Source organism: Nicrophorus vespilloides, unplaced genomic scaffold (assembly GCF_001412225.1).
Source record: "Nicrophorus vespilloides isolate i.1.1-1 unplaced genomic scaffold, Nicve_v1.0, whole genome shotgun sequence".
NCBI classification, from domain to species: Eukaryota; Metazoa; Arthropoda; class Insecta; order Coleoptera; family Silphidae; genus Nicrophorus; species Nicrophorus vespilloides.
This window is the reverse complement of record NW_017096227.1, coordinates 29,120-52,718: the sequence shown is the minus strand read 5'-3', so window position 1 is coordinate 52,718 and position 23,599 is coordinate 29,120. Positions and strand designations below refer to the sequence as shown.

Sequence of the window (23,599 nt, the reverse complement as noted above, 5' to 3'; positions counted from 1 at the left end):
ACGAAATATAGTATTTACTTAATATTTATCATAATACAATATACAATCAGAATGTTTGACTTGTTTTGTTCTAACAAAAATATCTGATTAGTTAATTACAAAATAATCTACTTATTAAGTCATTATGTATTGCTGCTAAAAGTACTTTTACGAATATTAAATTTACTTAATATTTATCATAAGACAATTGATAAACAACATGATATGATAATCACTTTGATGTTTTTCAGTTCTGATTAGTTAAATATGTCGTTAAGTATTTCTGCTAAACAAATATTAGTTTAGCTACTTGCATTTAATCGCATTGTAAATATTTTCAATTATTTTGACTGAAATCGTTAAATTTTGTGGTATGAATATTTGTACTTTGTATCATCTCCATTATATATTATTATTTTCTTTCAAATTACTTCAAGTAACTGAATTTGCTACATTTTTATGTAATTGTTCATCGAAATATTATAAATCTTTTTGTTAAAAGTAACAGAAAATATAGAACAATATTTGCTAATTTTTCATTGATTCATTCTAATTAACTATGAAAACATTAAACTTTAATAATTATAGAATAATCAAGAAGTTTACTAATTTTCATTTAATTAATCGTTAAAGTAAAATTAAATTCTTTTAACTTATGAAAATAATTAATAAAATTATAATTTCATACACATTTTCTATTATTTGAATTAAAAATGTTTCTGTTTAAAACAAGAAATAAACAGTTTTGTTGCAAAAATATTGGTAAATACATAGAGAAATCCAAACTTTTTTCCAATTATATTATAGTTAGTTCTTAAGTTTTTTAGTAATATTAAAAAAAAAAAATGTTAATATAAAGTTATTCAAAATAATGGTTTTCTTGTAATTTAGTTTAATTAAAGAATCATGAACATTTTATGGTTCAAATTAATTAATAAGAAACATTTTTATGATTTTTTCGTCTAATATTCAAATTCATTAAATTAGAATCAAATGGGATTTATTACGTTTTTTTTTTAATCATTAAAAAAACTTAGTTGACTTTCAAAAAGAATTTGTTAGTTCTTTTCATTTCAACAAGAAAAAAAAATCAAAAAATATATAATAAAGTGTAAATAAACTTATAAAAACGAAATGAAGTTAATGAATTTAGCAAGTTTCCTATTAATCTTTTAAGTAGATAAATAATATTAACAAATTATAAATAAATAAACAATAAAAATCTTACCATATATAAAATCCATGGACTATGAATTTTTATATATTTTTTTTTAATTGGTGTAAGCTGTGAAAAATAAATAAAAGGAAACGGAAACAAAAGAAAATAAATATAAACAAAGAAAAAAAAACAAAAGATTACAAACAAAAATTTGATATATTTAATCGTAACATCTGAAGTTGTACAAAATCATAATAATAAAAGTAGTAGAAAAAAAATAAAAATCAAAAGAAATACAAAAATCTAAAACCTATGAACAAAAAAAATAATTGTTAAATTCCATGAAGGTTAATAGATGAATGGATGATTTTCATTTTAACTCTTTGACAAAAAAAAAATAATAATAGTGTAAAGCGTCCATGTATATAATATAATCTATATATAAAGTAATAATAGTCATAGTAGTAATTACCTAAGCGTTATATAATTATAAACTGAATTATATACAAATAGGTTTCGGCCATTCATCATGAGCGTAAAGGGGTCAAAACTAGAAACAACCGTGTCATTCTCGGCCGTGTACTTAATAAATGAAGAAGTACAATAGGAAAGGGTGCCCTATTTTTTTTTGTACCGCATTTGCATACTCGGCTGGGACAAACATTAGTTGCGCTTTTCAACAAAAGCACACATCGTAACAAAACAAAAAAGAAAGAGAGAAACATATATAATAATAAAAAAAAAACGGACAAACAGATCCATAAACGATTGAATTAACGGATTAATTCACATCTCTTTGGTTCCTTCTATACTTAAAAGAAAAACAAAACTATCAATAATAATAATTACAGTAATATACATATAATCTGGCACATTGCACTAGTGTTTCCTTCGATATTTTCTTTTTCGTTCTTGATGTTGCTTTTTCGTTAAAAATAATAATAATATATATAATAATAATTTCTATTTTTTGTTTTGGCTGGAATTGTTTTCTTTTTAGGGTGGTGTGAGCGGTATGCCTACTTGCAAAGTGAGTCCGTGTCTCTGGGGTCCATGGCAACGAGAGATGGGTGCCGCCCCGTGGTGTCCATGGTGACCGTGGATGTTGTTGGTCATTCGCAACTGAAACAAGAGAGGAAAAATCGAAATAAATATGTGTGAAGGAAATTAAGGGTGGATAATCCACGTTTATTTGACATAAGTCCACGTATCCCTGTCAGGATTACGGTTCCGAAATTGTTATCGTGAAGGGAAAAAAAAAATAGTTTCGCTACATAATAAGGTATCAATCATTGGCGTACGATTCCCACGATCCGAGTTGTGTGGTACAATGGATGGACACCTGTGAGGCGGAAAAGAAGGAAATCAAGTGCGTTGCGCAAATTTCGAAGAATCGATGATGAAGGATGAACCTCAAAACTCAGGTATATGGAACAGAGTTTGAAGGCGAAATTTTCCGCATTATGCAACCTTCCTTTAATGTAGTTTAATCCTTTTCAAACCTATCTATTCCTTTCTCGTGATTTTCATCCCATACATTATTCACATACAGGAGTTTCTTTACAAATAAACGCAATGAACACTCACTCCTCCATGCACTAATCTTTCTTTCAGCGGTGAATCGTACATTCGTAACAAACATTACAGATTACCAAGCTTAAGTATACAAAAAACCTATTTGCAACAAGTAAACCAAAAACCATTATGTTAAAAATCTGGTAATTTTTCTTTTTGGTAATTTGCAAGATTTAACATTCACATAACATGAATTACGTAACCAAATTGAAAGTATGGAAAATCCTATTCATTTGCATTAAAATAAACAAAATTTTGTGATGTAAAATTATTATTTTTTGTAATTTGAAAGATTTGCAAGACACAAATTGTTGAATGTAAAATTTTCATAATTAAATGTTAAAAATCTATTTTTTTTAAATTATCATTAGTTTTTGCAGTAGTGATTTGAATAATGCAAAATTTCATGATTCTATGTTAAAAAATCAGTTTCTTGTGAATTTGAAGACTAGAATTATATAACCAAATTTGTAAACACAGTTTATATAAGTATTCATATCTTCATTTGATCATTGCTTAATCAGTCGAAATGGTAATAGCATGCAGCTGTATTATTAGGTTTTTAAGAAAAGTTGTTGTGAATACTTCTTTCAGGTTTTTGAATGCATTTGTTGCAGTATCATTCGATTTATCTCGTGATGAACACACCTGAGCCTTTAGAAAATCAAGTGCGTTGCGTAAAAGTTTCGAGGAAAAAATATAAATCTGCTGCTAGTGTCGATGTCAGGTAGCGAAGGATCTCTCCTCACACGCTTCATAGATTCGGAAAGAGGAGATGAGCAACTGATCTCTCCTGAGGATGCGTGTCCAAAAATAACAAATAAGGATTACATTTCGTCACATTCAGGTCGTGTATCAATGGCACCTTAATCCGATTTGTATACGAAAACATGACCGGCGGCACCTTTCTTCTTCTCCTTCTCCTCTAATGAAAACCCGAAGTGGAGGAAACACATGCATCGCAGTATTTTTTTCCTTGTTCTGCTCTTGTATTTTTAGTTTTGAAATTGCGTAGGGGAGAGTCTAACGATCGACGAGGGTGGTATTCGGAGGGCGCGACCCCAGCAAATTAAAGGGCAACCTTTCAGGAATTACGAAGACAACAGGGAGAGGAGAGAGGAAGAGAGATGGATTTGTATCGTCGCGAAATCTCTATTTCATCCACTTGTGCACGCGCTCACGATCTTTCGATCTCCCCACGCTTAAAATAATACCCATCCCGGACTTTAAACTAGGATTTAAACCAATTAGCAGCGGGATTATCCCTAATCTTCGATCCGTAAATTAAAAATAATACTGGTCCCGTGTTTTCATTTCCAAAGCAGATTTACTTTAATTAAAACAGATTCGACGCAATCAATCCCAACGACAAATGCAAACAAGTACAAATTTCCATTGAATTTATAGAAAATACAGAAAAACTAGTATGCACATTTATGTCAAATAATTTTGCACCAATTTAATTGATTGAATGTACTAAACACTATTAATTTGCACCAACTAACGAATATTTTTATATACATTTTATCCTTGCATTAACATGATTAATAACCAAAAGATGAAAGATAATTTTCAGAAATATTGCAAAACATGTAAATTTCCATTTGTAATAATTTAACATATTTCCACAAAATAAATATAAAAATAAATTGCACCAATTAAAAGAGAATGTATTCTCTCATTGCATTAAGATTATTAATAATGAAATATCTCTGATTTACATGCAAAAAGTATAAAATTTTCTTTTGTAAATTGATCGATTAGCAAAAAGTAATAAAAGTAGTAGTAGTTAAAAGTAGTTTGCACCAATTGGTGAATATTTTAAAGGATTATTTACATAATTTAGTTAGCTATGAGTGAAGATATTTAACAATTGTTAAATAATTTCATTAGTATAATTTCATCAAAAAATAGCAACAAAAAAATATAAATTTTCCGTTGATCATTTCTTGTTTTTGTAAATATATTCGAAATTGATGGAGTGTTGAAATTTTTGATGGAATCGTTCTTAGGGGGTCCATCACTAATGAAGAGCTCCGATCGTTTCCATTGTGTTCTGGATTTGGGACGTTTTTGTACGAATTGGGGGATTCGACCCCTGCGCAAAAGTCAACGACAAAAGGTATATCAGTGCGATATTACCAGTAATTCTCAATTTTCGCTGCATTTACATCAGAAAAAAAAAATAATAATACGAGGGGGAGAAAAGCTGTACATCATTCATCAGTGAAGTGCATATTTTGGAAAAAAAAATACAATGAGAAAATGATATACATTATTTTGATTATTTCTTTATGTAAACTACATACTTCTACAAATAATTGCGTAACAAATTATAGAACTAATTTAGTTATAAATATGAAATAAATAAATGATTTATAAACAAGAAACTTGCAAATTTCGTTTCAATCATTAAAAAAAACTGATAAAATGACGAGTAGTGAATTGTACCTATTTCTTTCTTTAGTAAAATTTCATGAATACGTAAGAGAATTTCAAATTTTCAAACTTTTTCGTTAAGAATATGTATTAAGAATATATCATTAAGAAACTTACAAAATAAAGTAAGTAAATTTCTTAAAATTAATTAATTTTAATGGGTTGCAGATGCAGGTGTTCCCATTGGAGTAATTAAAGTTTGTTTTTTTTTTCAATTGGATCTTGTATTCTATGGCTAAGGTAGAGCAATTTCGAATGAGGAAAGGGAGGACTAGAACATATTGCGCAAGTGGAATGAAATAAATTTAGATTGAAATTTCGGATGGGGTGGATGAAGCGCGCAGCAAGGGCTTAGCGTTTTATTGGATGCGTGCGGGGCGAGTTATATATTTTGATTTCAATTAAATTATTTCATTGCCCCCTTCGGAGAAACAACCCTTGCTTCAACAACAAAAAAAAGAGTAGAATTGCATACACAAGGGAATGAAGGGAGTCCGAATCCATTCACGTCAACTTAAAATTGAAAATTCTATCAGTTCATTTAATTGAAGAATGATGAAAACATGTTTACACAACAATTAGATTTAATGTTTTGTTTTATACAAATAATAGAAATTTAACAAATTTTAAAGACCATTAGATACTTTTTACTTAGAGAATGAAGTTCCGCTTTTACTTACAGCTCTTTTACTTACAGAAATCGACTTAGAATTTAGGTTTATTTTGTGTAAAATACTGTGAAGTTTCATTATAAAGTAGAACTTAAATATTAAAAAAGTCTTATAAATTTTGAGTAAATCGTATATAATTTCTGAAATTCGGTTGGTAAACATGTTGAAAAAATGTTGTTTATAAGTTTTCTGTTTGATTTTCAAAATAACCGATGAGGAGAAGAAAAAAGTATAATAAATATGTTATATAATAGATTTTTTGACGTTTCGAGTGCGCACAATGCACGTATCGGCAGGGGATGAAACGGCCGAAGAACGTATAGTTTGTGAGTGAGAGAAGAACCCAATTGAAACATTTTTGTATAGAAACGTTGCGTTTAATTCATAAGCTTATTATTCGTGATCCAGGTCGGACATATGCTAAGCACCGGAGGAGAAAGAAAGAACGAACGAAACGTAAATAGGGACAGTAGGAGAGAAACGTAACAAAAAGCGTGGCAAAAGTTGAGAACCCGACCGGGGGGCATCAAAACACACACATGCGTTCCCCCTTTTGACTAATACGTCGTAGCTTTATTTTATATTTTTTTTTTTTTGATTTTTCACTTCGGCACCTTCCCGAGCTCAATATTGAGGACGTCCCGTCGTCTACGATATTGTCGCGCCCCGGACCCCCCTCGATCTCTAATAACGACCTTACTAACAAGGGATTCCACTCTATTACTGTTACAATTTCATGCCAAACAATGCGCGAATCTCCCCCCGTCGCGTAATCACTTCCCTTTTGCTTGTAACAGATTCTAAATCGAGAAAAAAAAAACGAAATTAAAGTACTGCAATTTTGCAGTTTTGGACTATGAAATTGGATTAAGAACGTATCATTGACACCGTGACAACCTTCCATCAGGTTATCCATGATTTTATCAATGAGATAGAAGCGGTATGTTTGTCACAAAGGAAATTATCAAAGATATTCCAGACAGAAAGACTTCGGTCGTTAGTCGAGGCAGCAAAAATGTGTAAATAAATAGAAAGATAAAATTGCTTTGTTCTGCCTTCTGGCTACCATAATTATTGCGTAAATCATCTTTACAAAATGTCATATTTGTTTATTGATGTAAACATAAGTTATATCAGCTTATCTTTTTGGATTATACCAAGTTCGTTAACGATTTGTTAATTTGTCTTGTACAAACAAATTAAAATTTTGCTACGTATTTCTCACTGATAATATCTTATCTTCAAAGAATTTGTAGTAAATGTTGTTACCAAATTCCTTATCGATTTTCTTAGTAATTACTTTCATATTAACTTAGATAAATTTAGCAAAATGTTCAAATTTTAATAAGTAGTTAAGATTTTATTGTTCATTGAAATTTTGATGAATTTAACTGATATTATTTACTGAAATTATTCTTGATAAAATGATGAAAATTATCGAGTTTTTTGTCGATTTGATAATTATATTAATTATTTTTAATTAGTAATTATATTAACTTAGATAAGTTTACAAAACTAGTACTAACTCATTAATAAATTTGCACAAATTGAATTAAGATTTGTCTTTATAAACATTAACAAACTATATGGAAAAAAATCGTTAAATTAAAACTTGATCTAAAAAAAAAATGTGTGGAATTCGTAATGCATTGCATAATATTTTGAAGTGACGTTTGATATTGACGTTACGTGCATCGGGAATATGCGAGTAATGCGATTATATCCTCTAAGTGACATTCAAACAAAACTGTGTGAGAAAAACTGAGAGTGGGTCTAAGCTCCGGATAAACAGGTGCACGATTGTGAATCCGCCTCCGGAATCGCAGAAATCTGCGTGGGAGTGGTGCACGGTGTGCAAACAGATTGCGTAAGAGCACGAAAGTGAATGAGAGAAAGAGACGAGTTGAGGGCTCGAGAAGAACGATGGTGTGAGGAGGGATAGGGCGTGCAGAGAGAAGACGTGTTTGCTTAGCTGTCCGGAGGCAATTCAACGCTTCAACGCTTCACGAATCAATCCGTGAAGAGAGTGGATATGGAAGGTGCTCAACCGTTTGTTGTTCCGTTCCGCTTTGTTTCACCATCCATCCACCCTTGCAATTAGTCGTCGGAGCACCAGAAGTTTTCGTTACGAGGAATGGACAAAAAAAATACTTACATCCAAATCCTGATCGGGCCTTTCCTGTCTGTATCCTCGCTGCTTGTCCTCGAACTCGCGCAGCCTCTGGTTGTACCTCTCGATCTGCTCACGGAGTATAGCGTCTTCAGCGGCGGCGCGTTCCTCGCAGTATTCCAAGCAGCCGACACCGTCGAGCCTTTCCAGATCGATCCAACCTCTCCATTTCACGCAAACACCGTTCATTATGAACGAGGACTTTATGTGCACCTAGAAACAAACAAAAAAAAACACAAATTATGAACAACAGTTTCAACTTTACATAATTATAAAAAAAATCTATTAATATCATCCCAACATTCGATCTTGTAATGTTTTCTTATTATATAGTATTATTAACTAAGTATACTATAAATCTCAATGAGAACAAGAAAAATCTTGTCGACAAAAAAAAATAGCTAACATAATGTTCCAGTTTAATGTTTGTAACCGTTTAAATCGGTACCTGGAAGCCCAAAAAAACACAAATTATGAACAACAGTTTCAACTTTACATAATTATAAAAAAAAACTATTAATATCATCCCAACATTCGATCTTGTAATGTTTTCTTATTATATAGTATTATTAACTAAGTATACTATAAATCTCAATGAGAACAAGAAAAATCTTGTCGACAAAAAAAATAGCTAACATAATGTTCCAGTTTAATGTTTGTAACCGTTTAAATCGGTACCTGGAAGCCCAGTTTAATTAATGACCATCCCGTTTATTCTGTCTCTCTGTTCTCGCTCTTCTTTTGTTAATTTTTTTTTCAGTTCTCTATTTCTCTATGCCTTCCCGCTAAATAAACAATGGCACGGTGACAAATGGACATGAAGAGTAGAGGCTGCAATCCTCTGACCCTTTCTCTAATGAAGCGCGCCCTTGATCGTAAAAAAAAACATAACAGATTCATGCATGTAACAACGCGCGAAATGAATATAGAAAAAAAAAGTTTGTAGTAATGTACATATAACTGGGGTGACTTTCGGAAGGGTCGACGCAACAAAGACAATGTGTCCCGGGACCCCGTGTCCTAATGGGACATGCCTATTAATAATAATGCAAGACATGTGTTTCTGCATTCTCGACCCTCTGGGTTTATTAAGACGTTACATCATTTGCATGAAACCCAAAAATAAAAAAGTAGAAGAAATGCCATGTAATCTCACATATATCATCCAAGCTTCATCTGAATCTAGTTTATTTGCATATGCTAACTATATAAGGCGTAACATCAATTTTACTATAGCTTTATCTTATTAACTTTACAAATTGTTATGAGCAAAGAAACAAATTTTGATTCTTATTCTAAAACTTCCCCAAAACTTAATGTTAAAGTATGCTGGATAATAATAGTTTAATGAAGTTTTTGAAGTTATATAAGGATGAATGCAGATGAGATTATTTGTGATGCAAAGAAAGTTGATATTAATAGGATGTATAGATTGCTGGTGTCTGAATGGTATAAGTGGAGAATCGATTCGAGATGATTAAGAATTCGTTCGCATCGTTTCGCGAAACAAATGAAAGATTAATATAATGGAATCTATTTATAGGCGCGGAGGGAAATCCCCGGCTAGAAATGTAATTCATCGAAGCATTGTTGTTGATGTTGTTATTGTTATCATCGTCATAATCACCATCATCATCATCATCGCCGTCATTATTATTACTTCTTTATATGCTTATTGTTGTCGTGCGACGACGGCTATTTGATATGCGATCCGCGATCCGACGATCGTCACGTCCCGTCGGAAAGCCTTGACGATTCTGCAAAATCCGTGCTTCTTTCCATGTCCACGTTTGTTGGACTCTTTAATCGAGCGACAAAGGGTCGACGGGGTGGCCCCTCGATGTCGTTCGTACCCCCATCGGGATGGGGGTAGTAAAAAAGGCGTGCGAATCGGAAGACTCCTGAATGCGAGCAGTGAATACACAAAAAAAAAACTATATGAAACGGAATTGTAATTGTATTAAACAATCAACGAATCGTGCGAAGTCAACATCTGCCGCCCGACTAAGTCCGAAATTAGTCCAAAATGGGCAGATGGAAGGTGTGTTCTACCATTGGTCACCGTCGAGAACCGCCTCCGACCTGATTCCTAATCCCTTTTCGGGATTAGCCCTCTTTGTCCAAATCGTTGCACAATGTCCAGTCTCCTGACCGGACGTAACGAATATATGTTTAATATAAAAAAAAGAAACGATCCTTGCATCATTCCAATGTAACAAAAAAAAAATTGAAGAGAGGAGTGGAGAGATTGACTTCACGGTGAGCTCGCTGGGATAATTAAAGGGCACGGACTCTGTCGAGGCAGGTACGTGTTTAGTTGGAAATTGAAGAACCACGCCATGCCTCGATGGACAACCCTAATTAGACGGAACCCCAACATTTTTCCCCAAACTGAATCGTCGTAAATAATATTCCTTCGTACACTGACAACTACTTCTTCGGCCACCATAAAAAGATACTTTATTTCCCTTAAATTGAGCAATTTTACGCCCCGCGCAGAGCGATAATCGACCGGAATTGAAAGAAAGAAAAAAAAAAGCGTAAACGAAGAAATTAGGCCACCCAAACCTACTACATTCACATTTCCATAACTTAGGTAGAAACACATGTTATTCAACCTTTATCAACTTATTTTTTGTTTGGTCCCAAACTTTATTGTTACTTAAAAAAATCTCATGTGAAACACATTTTTCTAAATTATTGTTTCAATAGTTTGTCTACACTTTAATGTCATTAAATTTGATGATTTGATTCAAAATGAATTCATTTAAAAAAATATTTTAAAAAAAGTAGACAATTATTTCTCTAATCGGAAAAACCTGATAATCAAACCTACTACACTCACATTTCCATAATTTAGGTAGAAACACATGTTCTTCAACCTTTATCAACTTATTTTTTGTTTGGTCCCAAATTAAAACATGTTATGAAAATTTATTGTTACTTAAAAAAATCTCATGTGAAACAAATTTTTCTAAATTATTGTTTCAATAGTTTGTCCACACTTTAAAGTCATTAAATTTGATGATTTGATTCAAAATGAATTCATTTAAAAAAATATTTAAAAAATGTAGACAATTATTTCTCTAATCGGAAAAACCTGATAATCAAACCTACTACACTCACATTTCCATAATTTAGGTAGAAACACATGTTATTCAACCTTTATCAACTTATTTTTTGTTTGGTCCCAAATAAAAACATGTTATGAAAATTTATTGTTACTTAAAAAAATCTCATGTGAAACAAATTTTTCTAAATTATTGTTTCAATGGTTTGTCCACACTTTAATGTCATTAAATTTGATGATTTGATTCAAAATGAATTCATTTAAAAAAATATTTAAAAAAAGTAAACAATTATTTCTCTAATCGGAAAAACCTGATAATCAAACTTACTACACTCACATTTCCATAATTTAGGTAGAAACATATGTTCTTCAACCTTTATCAACTTATTTTTTGTTTGGTCCCAAACAAAAACATGTTATGAAAATTTATTGTTACTTAAAAAAATCTCATGTGAAACAAATTTTTTCTAAATTATTGTTTCAATAGTTTGTCCACACTTTAATGTCATTAAATTTGATGATTTGATTCAAAATGAATTCATTTAAAAAAATATTTTAAAAAAAATAAACAATTATTTCTCTAATCGGAAAAACCTGATAATCAATGGCATAATTAATAAGTTTTTTTATTTTGTACTTATTAAAATGTTGATTGATATTTTTTCAAATAAAAATTCAAATAATAATTTAGGACAAAATTGTAAAAACTGACAAATTTTCCAAATAACTGTACAAAAAAAAATATAAAAAAAAAATGGAAAAATACATAAATTTAAAGATTTTGAGTTATTATATAATAATTTTCGCATTTTTTTTTCCGTTTCTAATTGCATGACTAACATTAATTACTTTTTTTTTATGCCTAATACCTAATAATAAACCGATGGCAATTTTCACGTCTGAGTCAACTTATGACACTTTCCTATAAATAGTAGCAAGAATATAAAATAAATAAATAATAATATTGCATTGCATTGAAAAACCGACGAGTTTTCATGAATATTCAAAACGGTTATTCCAATGATTACTTTTCGAATCAAACACGCAAATGTATATGAATATTCGCACAGCTGATAAATTAAATTACATACAATGTTTATGAGTGATTTATTGAAATATTTATTATAACCAAAATCAAATTAAATATACTTTAAACTTTACTTTTAATGAATATTTAATATGATTTCAATGGTCTAATTTTCATATTGTTTAATCTTGTAATAATAATTATTTTCAAAATGAGACACGCGATGAAGTTATTGTGGAATTCAGTCACTTGATAAAGCTGTTATTTTCCTAAAAGCATTATAATCATTAGCTGCTATTGCTCATTACGAATGTTGAGCGAAAGTTAGCAAATAATAATTAGTTTTATAAATAACTTGAATAATATAAATGTTTCAAAGATTATCTCATATCTCGTGTAGATTGGAAGCAGCAGAAATTAATCGTAGATGGATTAGATAACGCAAATGAGTTCTTCGAATAGTATTGATGTATATACTATGTAGATGTAGATATTAAAGTCGTTAGCAGTATTTTCCATGTTTCCTGTGCGGAAGGCGCTGCTTCTGTTATTCCTCTCGCTTTGCGTTTGTGCCGTTTTTTTCTGTCCAACAATGCTGTCGCTTTTAATTGACATGTAAATGAGAGAGACGACGTGCAGAGAGAGCGTTAACTAGCACGCGTCTACCATTGTGCGAGGGCGTATAAAGAATTCCAAAGAGCCCCATATCTCGTTAATTGCATAATGCCCGCATTGTTTCTGCCATTATCCTTCTTTGCAGTTTTCCCTAAAAGGATCCCGCTAACACCCCCTCCTTCACCCAGTTTGTTTTTATTCGGGCGACACCGCGTGCGCTCACTTTTAATTAGACCTCGTGTCGCGTCGCAAACAAATAAAACAAAACAACGAAAAATTCATCGCCTCCACAGAGGAAACGCGATATTGCAAAGAGTATTTTTGGTTTTGATGAGGGGATACGGCGGGGGGAGAATCGTGCGACGCAACTGCCGAGGAAACGGAAAACCGCTGAAAGCGAATCGGCCCTTGTGGTTTTTTTTTTCAAACTGCACGCGATTAGTTCGTGTGTGTGTGTTTTCATTACGTTTTCGGTTTATTAATATAACGGTGCGTCGATTCATCTTGTCTGTACATTATTTAACTTTAATAAACTAGGGGATGGACAACAAAATAAAAGGGGTCGAGGAAGAGACCAAGACCAAGAGAGAACGCCAAGTGTTAACTACATGTTTGACAAATTATAGGGCCGATATTGGAACTCCCCTATTCAACATGCAACCGTGACACCGACGCTTAATACAACCCGGAACCCTTTTTGGAATTGGGAGATAATAAAGTGCGATCTTATTAAAAAATATAAATCACGCACAGCCCTTGCACGCATTCAACCCATCAACCATTCCAAGAAAGAAAAAAAGGCATATTTACGATTGAACTTAAAAAAAATATATATTCTAATACACGCATAATTTCTCTCAGCTATTTCATTTTAATAAAAATATTGAAAATATGAGATGAGTATTTTCAAACGGTTAAGAAGTAATTTTCTCGATACGGCATGAATGATTTTTTGATGTGATCAAAAGAAATGAGAGACACTGACTGGATTTATAAAAAAACGACACGAAATGAGGAATAAAGAGCGGTGAAACTTTAACTCCCAGTCACGTTTCAAATTAGTTTCGTAACTGAAATTATACCTAACAGGAGCTTTGTTTGGTTTCGTTTATACGTACACATATAATAAAAAAAACGAGTCTTCGAATTCTTCGATTAGCATAGAAGATAACTTTCATGATGACTACAAGATGAACGATTTACAGCTTGAGTAGAAAAAATGGAATGAAAAATTACATAATTTAGTAATTGTAACAGTTTCAATTATTTCAAAACAATCTATGAAACTATAATGCATACATATTCAACCAAAATATCCTGGACTTCAAAAATGTTATATTAGTACTTGCAAATGTGAAACTGCATCTGCATTAATAAAAAAATGATTCCTTTTGTGTGGTGCAACTGATGTTGATTACAAAACAGAAACGTGGTTTGTAGAGGCTGGAAACGGGACGCGCTCGTAAAGTCCTGGATCGAATGATCAAAACTTTGTGAATGCTGTTTGATGTTGCTCGGTTTTGAGTCGTTTCGGTAGCGGCGGCGGCGGCAAGGGAGAAGCAGAGAGAGGAACGATCCGCGCTTCGTGTTTACAATAAACTGGGTGGCTTCTGTTTATTTGAAAAGTCTGCCTTGTAGTGCAGAATGTAAATAGCAGTAAAAGATTTTACGGCGGCCGAGGCGCCATTTAGATCACTAAAAATCATTCGGCGGTTTATCCCATGTCAATTGTTTACGGAGCCTCCGCCTTTGTGAAACCTTCGCTTCCAAACAAAACATCTCTCTACCTTTTTTCCTCCTTCTCCAACATCATCTCAACTCTTTTATTTTTATATAAACCTATTTCCTGCTTCATTCAAAAATAATTAACGTACACTATTCATAACATTACACTTAAATTAGCAATTTGTTTCATTTTCATCAGACTACTTCATATTATTACGTCTTTCACACTTGTCTCATATGACGCAATTTTATCGATGCAGCATTACTTGAAAGTGTGTTATGTTAACTATTTTCATCTTAGTAGACAAATTGGTATCATTTTGTCTACTTTCATTCGCACAAAAATTGTAGCAAGTTACCAGAAACGTATTTTTTTTTGTCAAACTATCTTGTCTACATTGAATATTTGAAGCTTTTACTTTCTACTTCTTTCTTTGAAGAGCAAAAAGTTGCTCTTTTATTTGAGTTCATGCTCGTTGTAACTGGTAGGTAACAAGGAGGGCGAAAAAATGAGCAAACGGATTTCACGATTAGTTACGCACAGTGGCAGATAGTCTCTCTCTCTGCTTCTGCTCGAGCGAAGAACGAATGCGTTTTATTTGCACTGGGGGAGAGTGAGAATCGGGGTGGTCCAGGAGAGGGCACGTCGCTAAGAATTATTTCTAATTGGATGCGTTTTGGCCCTCCATCGAGTGAGATTTTTTTTTTGCAAGTATTAATAGCGGATCAAAAACTATACGATAATTGTGGAAAAAAAAAAGGACAAGATTGCGGACAATTGGAAGAAGATTTGAAACATCTGTGGAACGAAGGGACCACCTTGCGAGTACCGACCGTTTCTCTTTCCGCTCTCGGACCTATTATATAAATCATGTTCTCTCGTTTATTTTTAAATTTTTAACTTTTTTTTTTTGTAGAGGAAATTAGCGACGGTCACTCGCCCTTTTATGTCGCAATTTTCGGGTGGGTTTTGACCCAGAGCGATGCAGCATCGCCACAAAAGGCCGCTCGTTTCGTCGACGATTTCATGCCGTTTCAGTTCGCAATTTGTATGCAATAAATGGATGGTATTGGGAGGAGGAGAAGACGCGTGTGCAATTTGTAAGGAATCTTTAGTTGTGATGGGTTCATTGTTAGAACGGCTCTAATTAAACGGGCACAAAGGAAGGCAGCGCGCGTCCTTCTCGTTGTTACACGAAGAAATGGAGTCGAACAACAACAACAACAACAACAACGAGGAGAAGGACAAACAACTCCAGATGGTGATCGCGTGGCTCCAAAGACACGCGATCCGAACATCTTGAGGAGACGTCAATTTACATTGGAATTTCTAATTTTCCCCCCAGGACTCATAGAGCGAAACCCTTATATTTTTCTGCTTTGCTGCGCTCTTTAAAATTCTTATTGCATTTAGCCGCAAACTATCACACCAGTTTTTCTATTAAGACTTTCTGCTTCTTCTGTTAGTAGACTTGTCAATTTGGAGGATGCGAATGCTTTCGGGGGTGTTATGAGTTGTCTAATCTTGAGGATTGGGCGGTGAGCACGAGGCCCAAACGATTTCCCTTTCAAGAACAATGCCGACGACGAGCGGAAGATTTACGATCGCTTTAAAAATAAATTGGACCGAATGCAGAGCACCGTCGAACAACTGGCGACAAAAGGGCAGACTGCCTGGGCATAAATCAAAATTACCGAAGAACCCCTACACGTAACAAAGAAAGAAAGGAACGAGGAAGAACGACAGAACGGAATGCTGGACCTGTCGTAAAACTAACTAAACTGTTGCAAATACATTATTTTCTAATTGACTTCTTAGTTATAACTTAAGACATGTAAAAATTTCAATCTACAATTTTTTATGAATATAAAATTCCTAATTTATTATTTAAGAACCTGAACTATCTACGAGATAATCATTGTCAAGTATGAACAAAATTTGAATTCTTCGTTAAAATATAACTAATTACAAATCTGAAGTTTTTAATTATAAACTTTAACTATCATATTTAATACAATCTAATTGAGTTATTAGTTATAATATAGATTCTAATCCAATCTAACTTTTTTTGAATTAATGAAAAATTTCTAATATTCATATAAAGTCATTACTTTCAAAAGGAAGTTGTTGAAAAGTATAAACTGAACATCTTCATAATTGTTAAATTAGTTTCAAATATAAAAATTTCATGATTACAAAGTTTTTAACTTTTCAATTTAAAATAAATTAATTGAATACTCCAAACACTTTTCTCTAATTATTAATCTTTACTTAACTTAAGTTATTTACTAACAAGTATGAACTAAAGTTTTTAAGAATGAATCAAATGAAATTTCTAATTTTACAAATCTGATGATTATCTTTTATTTTTAATGATTACTTTCAATTAATTGAACTATCCTAATTTTATCTTATACAAAAATGTTAACTAACTGAAAGATAAGTATAAACTATAGAGCAGACAGTAGTGAAATTTAGATGCGGCAACGCTGAGAGCAGTGATGGCGTCGCGACGGATCAATACGGATGCCGCGTTCTCATTGGTCAGCGTCGCTCGAGCGTCGTTTTACGCCATTTTGCATTTCGGAGGGCGTTCGATATTTCAACACAAACGACGAAGTTTCAGGCGCATTGAAAAAATATGAAACACGTACCTTTCCAGCTTCTTTCTCGAAATCGCATTCCCTTTCAGGCATGTATCCATTCGTAGGTGGGTTGAAAACTAATTGAAGGTTCGTTCCTGTCGCTGCGAACGCGATTTCCGTGTGTCCTTCGCGGCAAGCATTCTGGAAACGCACTTGTCTTTCCTCTTGAGGTCTATCTCTGTATCCAGTGAAACGAACCTATAAAAAATACAGAAAAAAAACATGAAAATTGTTAACATTATTTTAGATATATTCAATTTATAATCAATAAATTAACGTGCAAAAGTTTTTTAATTAATATTGAATAAAAAAAAATAGAAAAATTTATAGCAAAGTAATTGAAAACTTTTTTAAATAGATAAAAGTTATTAACATTAAATGTTTGATTGAAAAGTAAAAGTTGTTTTTTCTTAATTAATGTTGGATAAAGAACTGACTAAAAACTGAATTTATTGTCAAGTATAAAAATATGATTTTTTTTATAAATAAATAGAAGAAAATCTTATTGAAAATGTATCATAAAACTAAATGCAAATCATTGAAAATATTGATCATAAAAACTAAGATTTGTTTGAAATAGAATCAAGAATGCATTGAAAACATTGCTTAATTTATCAATTACATAATAATAAACAATTGAAATGAGATAAATTACGATATAATAATTTAATGGAAGGTTGAAAGAATGTCGAGAAACGAAAACACCTGCAATAAAGTAAACGTATTTATCGGATTTTAGATCCTAATTGAAAGGTGAAAGAACAATAGTGAATAATTAAGCCGGTAAGCCGTGACAAACAAACGTCGGTGTTCAATAATTTTAAAAAAAGAAAACGATTTGCAAGTGACAGTTTATTTGCTTGCATGTTTAAGTAATTAAGAAGCAAATAACGATCGGCAATATTTGCGACAGCTGTCCAAATAATATGAAACATTCTAATTTATGACCACCAGAAGCCAGGAAATCATGTTGCCAAAATATGGATTGGAAATATGTTTTCCATTTCCTTGAAGAAACAGAAAAAAAAGTGACATATGTCAAAATAATGACATATGTCAAAAAAATGACATACGTCATTTTTTTAGTTAATTAACGATTAACTGAAGTAATTATAGATTTAAACAAATGATAAATTTGATAAAATATAGAAGAAAGATTTGAAAAATATAAAATACTTATATAAGTTTGCTTTTTCCTTGTGAATACAACGATTATGATTATTGAAATGGATACGCGACGCGATGACTAAAGTGAAGGCATGTCCGGCATGTACAAGTGAGTAATGTTCGGATTGACGTATACCAAGAAAACACTGGGATTGCCTCATTCGTCGCCCAAAAACCTACTTCTTTAAAAAAACAATGCGAAAACTACAATAAAAAAAATATGAATAAAAAATAAGTGTAAATCTAAATCAACATTTCCTTGTCGTGACGACTTTTATCTGTATTTTATGTAATCATTTTCGAGAATTTATGCTTTGTATCGTTCTTTTACTATTATTATTGTTGTTGTTGTTACGTCGATGGAGCAAGTAAAATATTGACTCGACTTGTGCTAAACAAACGCGGAATTCCCGATGAGTCCGCGGCGGGAAAAAGCATATAATTATTAATGCAGTAAATTATATTTAATATAAAGTGCAAAAAACGGTCGAGGAAAATACGCTCAATTATTAATGAAAAACCAATTTTCCTTTTATTTTGTAACTGTTAATTATTTGTGCATGTTAAAGATTTCAATAAAAACAAAATTTATATAAAGTCAAATTTGAACAATTTAAAAGAAATGGTAAAAAATTGTATGTGAAGGTCTTTACATAACAGAAGGAATTACAATAAACATTACAAATGACAAAATAATAATAATTTGAAGCATTTCTTTAGAATTAATTTGTTACGTCTATAAAAAATGTTAATTTAGAAAATCGTTTTCTTTTTTTATCAAATTATTATATACAAACTTTTGTTATTTAACTTTTGTTGAAGTTGAAAAAAAAAAACAAGATCCGTTGTATTATTTAAAAGATTCATAATATTTTGATAATTAAAAATTTGTTGTTTATTGGTGCATGACCAAACGATTCAAGTAATTGCATCTCGTATTTCGAACTTAATTGGTTCGACCAATTATATTGATTTGATCTTATTTTCTGGGAGAGAACAAAAAAAAGTTAAGCGTGAAACGAAAAACAGTGCTTATTAATTCGTGTGCTTCCCCGGATCACATATGAAAACATTAGTAAAAAAAACCTTGGCATTCTCTGGCTGGGAAATTTTCAATGTCAAAAGCAGAAATCGCTCTTAGAAAGTCGCTATCAATATGTATTCATCTTTTTTCTTGGAGATAAAAATATTCCAATGCAATGAAAAAAAAAATTAATGAAAGAATCGTAAAAATTCGCTTTGTTGTGAGATTTTGCCCGCGAGGTATAGCAATTAAATCACGTCATTTGTCTTCGGTGGATAATTAATGGAAAAATTCGTAGGAAGAAGATTAAAAAAACTCACCTCGCTCTCTCTGCTCAATCTCCTGAAGAGTTCGTCGGATTCGAACTTGGCCTTTTGATCGGGCACAACCCTAGGCATCTTGAAGATGAACCTGGGTTTGGGTTGCTCGTAGAGACCCATCGAATCGAAGGGAAGCATACCGGCCAAAGCTGATGCAGGATCGTTCATATGCATATTTCACTCAAAAAAAAAATTAGTATATTTTCTTTTTGATTAACTACACGGAAAACTTCACGTAAACAAGTCGTAAGTTGAACGGTTCTTTATGTATTTATATATTTCAGACTAACAAGTGTCACTAACTGTTTAACAGCTGCAGTGGTACTGATCTGTGAGCGTCTCTGCGCCCAGCTTTTAGTAGCCCTGTTGGGAGGACTCGGTAGTGAAGGAGGAGGGATTTGGAACGGACCAATGGGGGCGCGCGCCGCCTCCCCTTTTCCAACATCGGTACTCTTCAATTACCGGGGGCTGGTGTAAACCTCTTTTGCACGAGATGAGAGTAAAGCAGCTCGCTTTAAATGTTTTATTAGATTTATCAGATAATCTCTTTGTCCGGATGCATCTGCCCTCGAGGAGCCATTTTGCTCTTGTAACTAAATCCTCTTTCTATACATGAAGAAACACTCGTTTTTTTTTTCGGACTCCTCGAGGGAGTGCATCATTTTATTGATTGCCTTAACAAACATATATAAAACTCTGCCGACAAGGAAAGCTTTGGTACTAAAAACACGGAGACGGCGACATAAAGAAACGATACTATATCTTCTCTTCTTTATTTTTTTCTTCCTTCTTTTCCTTTGAAGCCTCCCCGATTCTACCCAACGGATTTAGAAGTGTCAAGGAAACGCATCCATGTTTACGTTGAACTTTTGTAAGTGTCGTCGTTAAGACATGATTAAATAAGTAAACAACATTTTTTCAGGTTTAATCCTTATTTATTTGTCACACGATTGGATTTTCTTATTTTCAGTTACCGTTTTTCAACTATTATATTTAAAGTTTGTTTTTTCTTAACAAATATTCTCTTAATACATTAAGAAAAAAATATAAGTGTATAAAAAATCTACTTTATTTAATTATTTCAATTATTTTTTAAAGCCTCAATTAGAATATTGCAGCGCTGAAATTAGTAACATTTTATTGATTATCTGTTATTATACGAGACATTGAGGCTGCATTAAGTTCATCTGCTATATTTAAAGTTTTCGGGTCTTCGCAGCAATCACTATTGCATGAAAATGTTTCAGAGTTATCTTTCAAAATTTATGTTCTAAATATTTTTTAGTGCCATTTCCAATGTTAAAATTTCTCGAGGCTTGATCTATGGGAATTATAGTTCAAGACTTGAGACTGTATACAGTGAAACCTCTCTGAACGAGCACCTCGCATAACGAGCATTTCGTTTAACGAGAAAAATGATTCGTAATAAAAATGACTCGATTAACGAGCGACTTTTCGCATAACGAGTGACGATGAGAAGAGAAGTCCTGGATTGCGCGCCTTCTACATCATTTTTAAAACTTGTGTACACATATTATGTGTATTTTTGAATATGTTTCACTATACGAGTAAAAATCCGGAAATTTTGGAACGGATTAAACTCGTTTTCGAGAAATTTTCCCCGAGAATTTCCGGATTTTGTCCGAACGTTAATATTAATTCATTTATTTAAAATAGTATTTAAGAAAACTGTGCATGATTCTAATTCCTTTCTGAAATAGTTTTAAAATATAATTTTCATGCATTTTATTTGATGTTTCCTATACAAAACATCGTTTAAAATTAAATATCCTTGGATATTACAAAAACTCGTTTATATTTCAAGAAATCTTGAATTCATTCACATAATGCTTCGATCAGTTCGGATTCACTACAGTCCACTTTGAAAACAAAGTAAATTTTAATTTAGCAAAATAAATTCTTAAAAATTAGTACACAAAATTATGTTTGTATACATAAATGTTAAAGTTTTTTTCCTCTTTATACAGTAAATTATTATTTTTTGTACGCTTTGTGTCTATATGTTTTCGATTAGTCCTGTTTCAAACAGTCCGCGATATTGAAAAAACAATTGCTTTCAAATTAAGTTTCTTAAATCATCTCAATTCATATAGTCTTCAATTAGATATAAAACCTTGTATTTTATTACTTTTAATCATTTTCCATATATCAATTCAAAATAATTGGAAAAGCAGCACGTTTCTAATTCATTTCAAATCCTTATTTATCCTCTTATAAATAATCTTCACGTTTCCAATAAATTTTAAATTTAAATATTTTAAATATTACAAAAAGACATTCATATATAATTTATTTCTTTTATAAAAGTCATATAGTTAGTTTTTTTACTTATAGATTTTCTTATAAAATTGATTTACAACATTAATTCCATAAAATTTTCATTTTAAAGAAAATATTTAATTAAAAAATCATGAGAAAAAACCTTTTTCAATATTCTGCGCATTTCTTCGAAATAAACTAAATTTTCATAATTTTTTTTTTTTTTCATTATACAGTACAATTTTTGCACATATCAAATAAAAAACTTGTTTTTATTAAATTGTTTTTTTCAATCTATATTTTTACTTATTATTAAGAACTAATTTTCATAAAGAAAAAAATAAACTTAATATGATTTATGTTTATTAACAATGTGTAAACTATACACATTTGTAATCTTATCCTATAGAATCGCCATTGCATTAAATCATTGAGAAAGAATGAATGTCTAGTTTTCTATACAATTTATATTCTTTAGTCACGATACATGCAATTGATGTTATCTCCCATTTACTAAGAGTCTTCTCAACATTGCCTACTTAGTGTCATCGCAGGAAGGGCCACTTCCTCTCACGCCTTTGTACTAATCATTCAAATGGATTAACAATTACTTACAGATCGTTGTTAATCCACTCACTTTACGTATAAAGTTGTTAAATTATATTAAACATAATAATTAACATAAATGTTGTAAAGAAATAGAATCATTTAAAAGAAGTACAAAAAACAACATTTATTTCATAAGTTTTAAAATTATTTAATAAATACAGAAGTAGTACGGGAAATTAAATCGGACTATAGTGAATCCGGACTGATTGAAGCCGAATTTATGAAAAAATGTATCAATACATTATTTTCGTATATCTCTATTAAGAACTAATCTTGGAATGAGGCAAGTTTTCTTTTCATCTTATGATTTAACATCCATTTGGTTTCCTTCTTGGAATGGAAACGTGCCTTTTTCCTCGATTTATTATAGTAAAATATCGGTGTATCATAAATATTTATGTTTATTTGTACATAATCCAATTTTGAAGCGTTTATTGTGTAGGAAGTGGAAGAGGGAGAGATGAGGGTGTGTAAGCCAGACGGAGAGAGAAAGGAGAGTGAGTAGGCTTTAGGGGCAATAATAGAGACTTTTGAAGTTTAACGCGGAGCCGCCCCGGGGCCCCAAATATATATATATTAGGGACTCTCACAATAAATAAATCTGCGCAAAAACTGCTGCTTGTGCTCCTTCTTACTACTTTTTCCCTTCTTTCTGAATAAACATATAAGGGTGTCATCGACTGTGTTTACATCCTAGACTGCCCCTGCAGTTTAGGTAGTCACTTTTCGAAAAAAAATAAAATAAATAAAAGAAAAATGCAAAAGGAGATTGTAAAAGTCGGAATTGACCCATTTCAATATAATAGCTGGAATGGCCATAGAATTGGGCAAAGTAGAAGAAAAAAAGACAGAGGTTTCTACGAATCAGGAGGACAAATGGAAAACTGCTACCTTGGACAGTTTCCTTTTATACAACTTAATTGCATGCTATTGCCTAATATACTTTTACCGACTAAAGAGTGAACGTGAGCAGGAATGTTTGTCATGGATAATTTCGGTGGAAAAGACGATCTCATTCATTGTGTCAAACAACTGTAATATATTTAACACAAATGTGTCCAAGAGTATATTTAAGTAATTTTGAATATTCTACTAATTTATTAATTGTAAAAGATTATTTAAA

General features: G+C 31.8%; 1 protein-coding gene across 1 annotated transcript; it reads right to left on the bottom strand.

Moving 5' to 3' along the window:
- Positions 1-1,578: 1,578 nt before the first annotated feature.
- On the bottom strand, positions 1,579-19,926 carry LOC108556343 (protein big brother-like). The gene is made up of 4 exons (XM_017912417.1): positions 19,588-19,926; positions 17,086-17,274; positions 7,979-8,206; positions 1,579-2,260 (listed from the first exon to the last, which is right to left on the bottom strand). The coding sequence occupies exons 1-4, from the start codon at positions 19,759-19,761 to the stop codon at positions 2,135-2,137; spliced, it is 717 nt and encodes a 238-aa protein (XP_017767906.1). The 5' UTR covers positions 19,762-19,926; the 3' UTR covers positions 1,579-2,134.
- Positions 19,927-23,599: the final 3,673 nt, after the last annotated feature.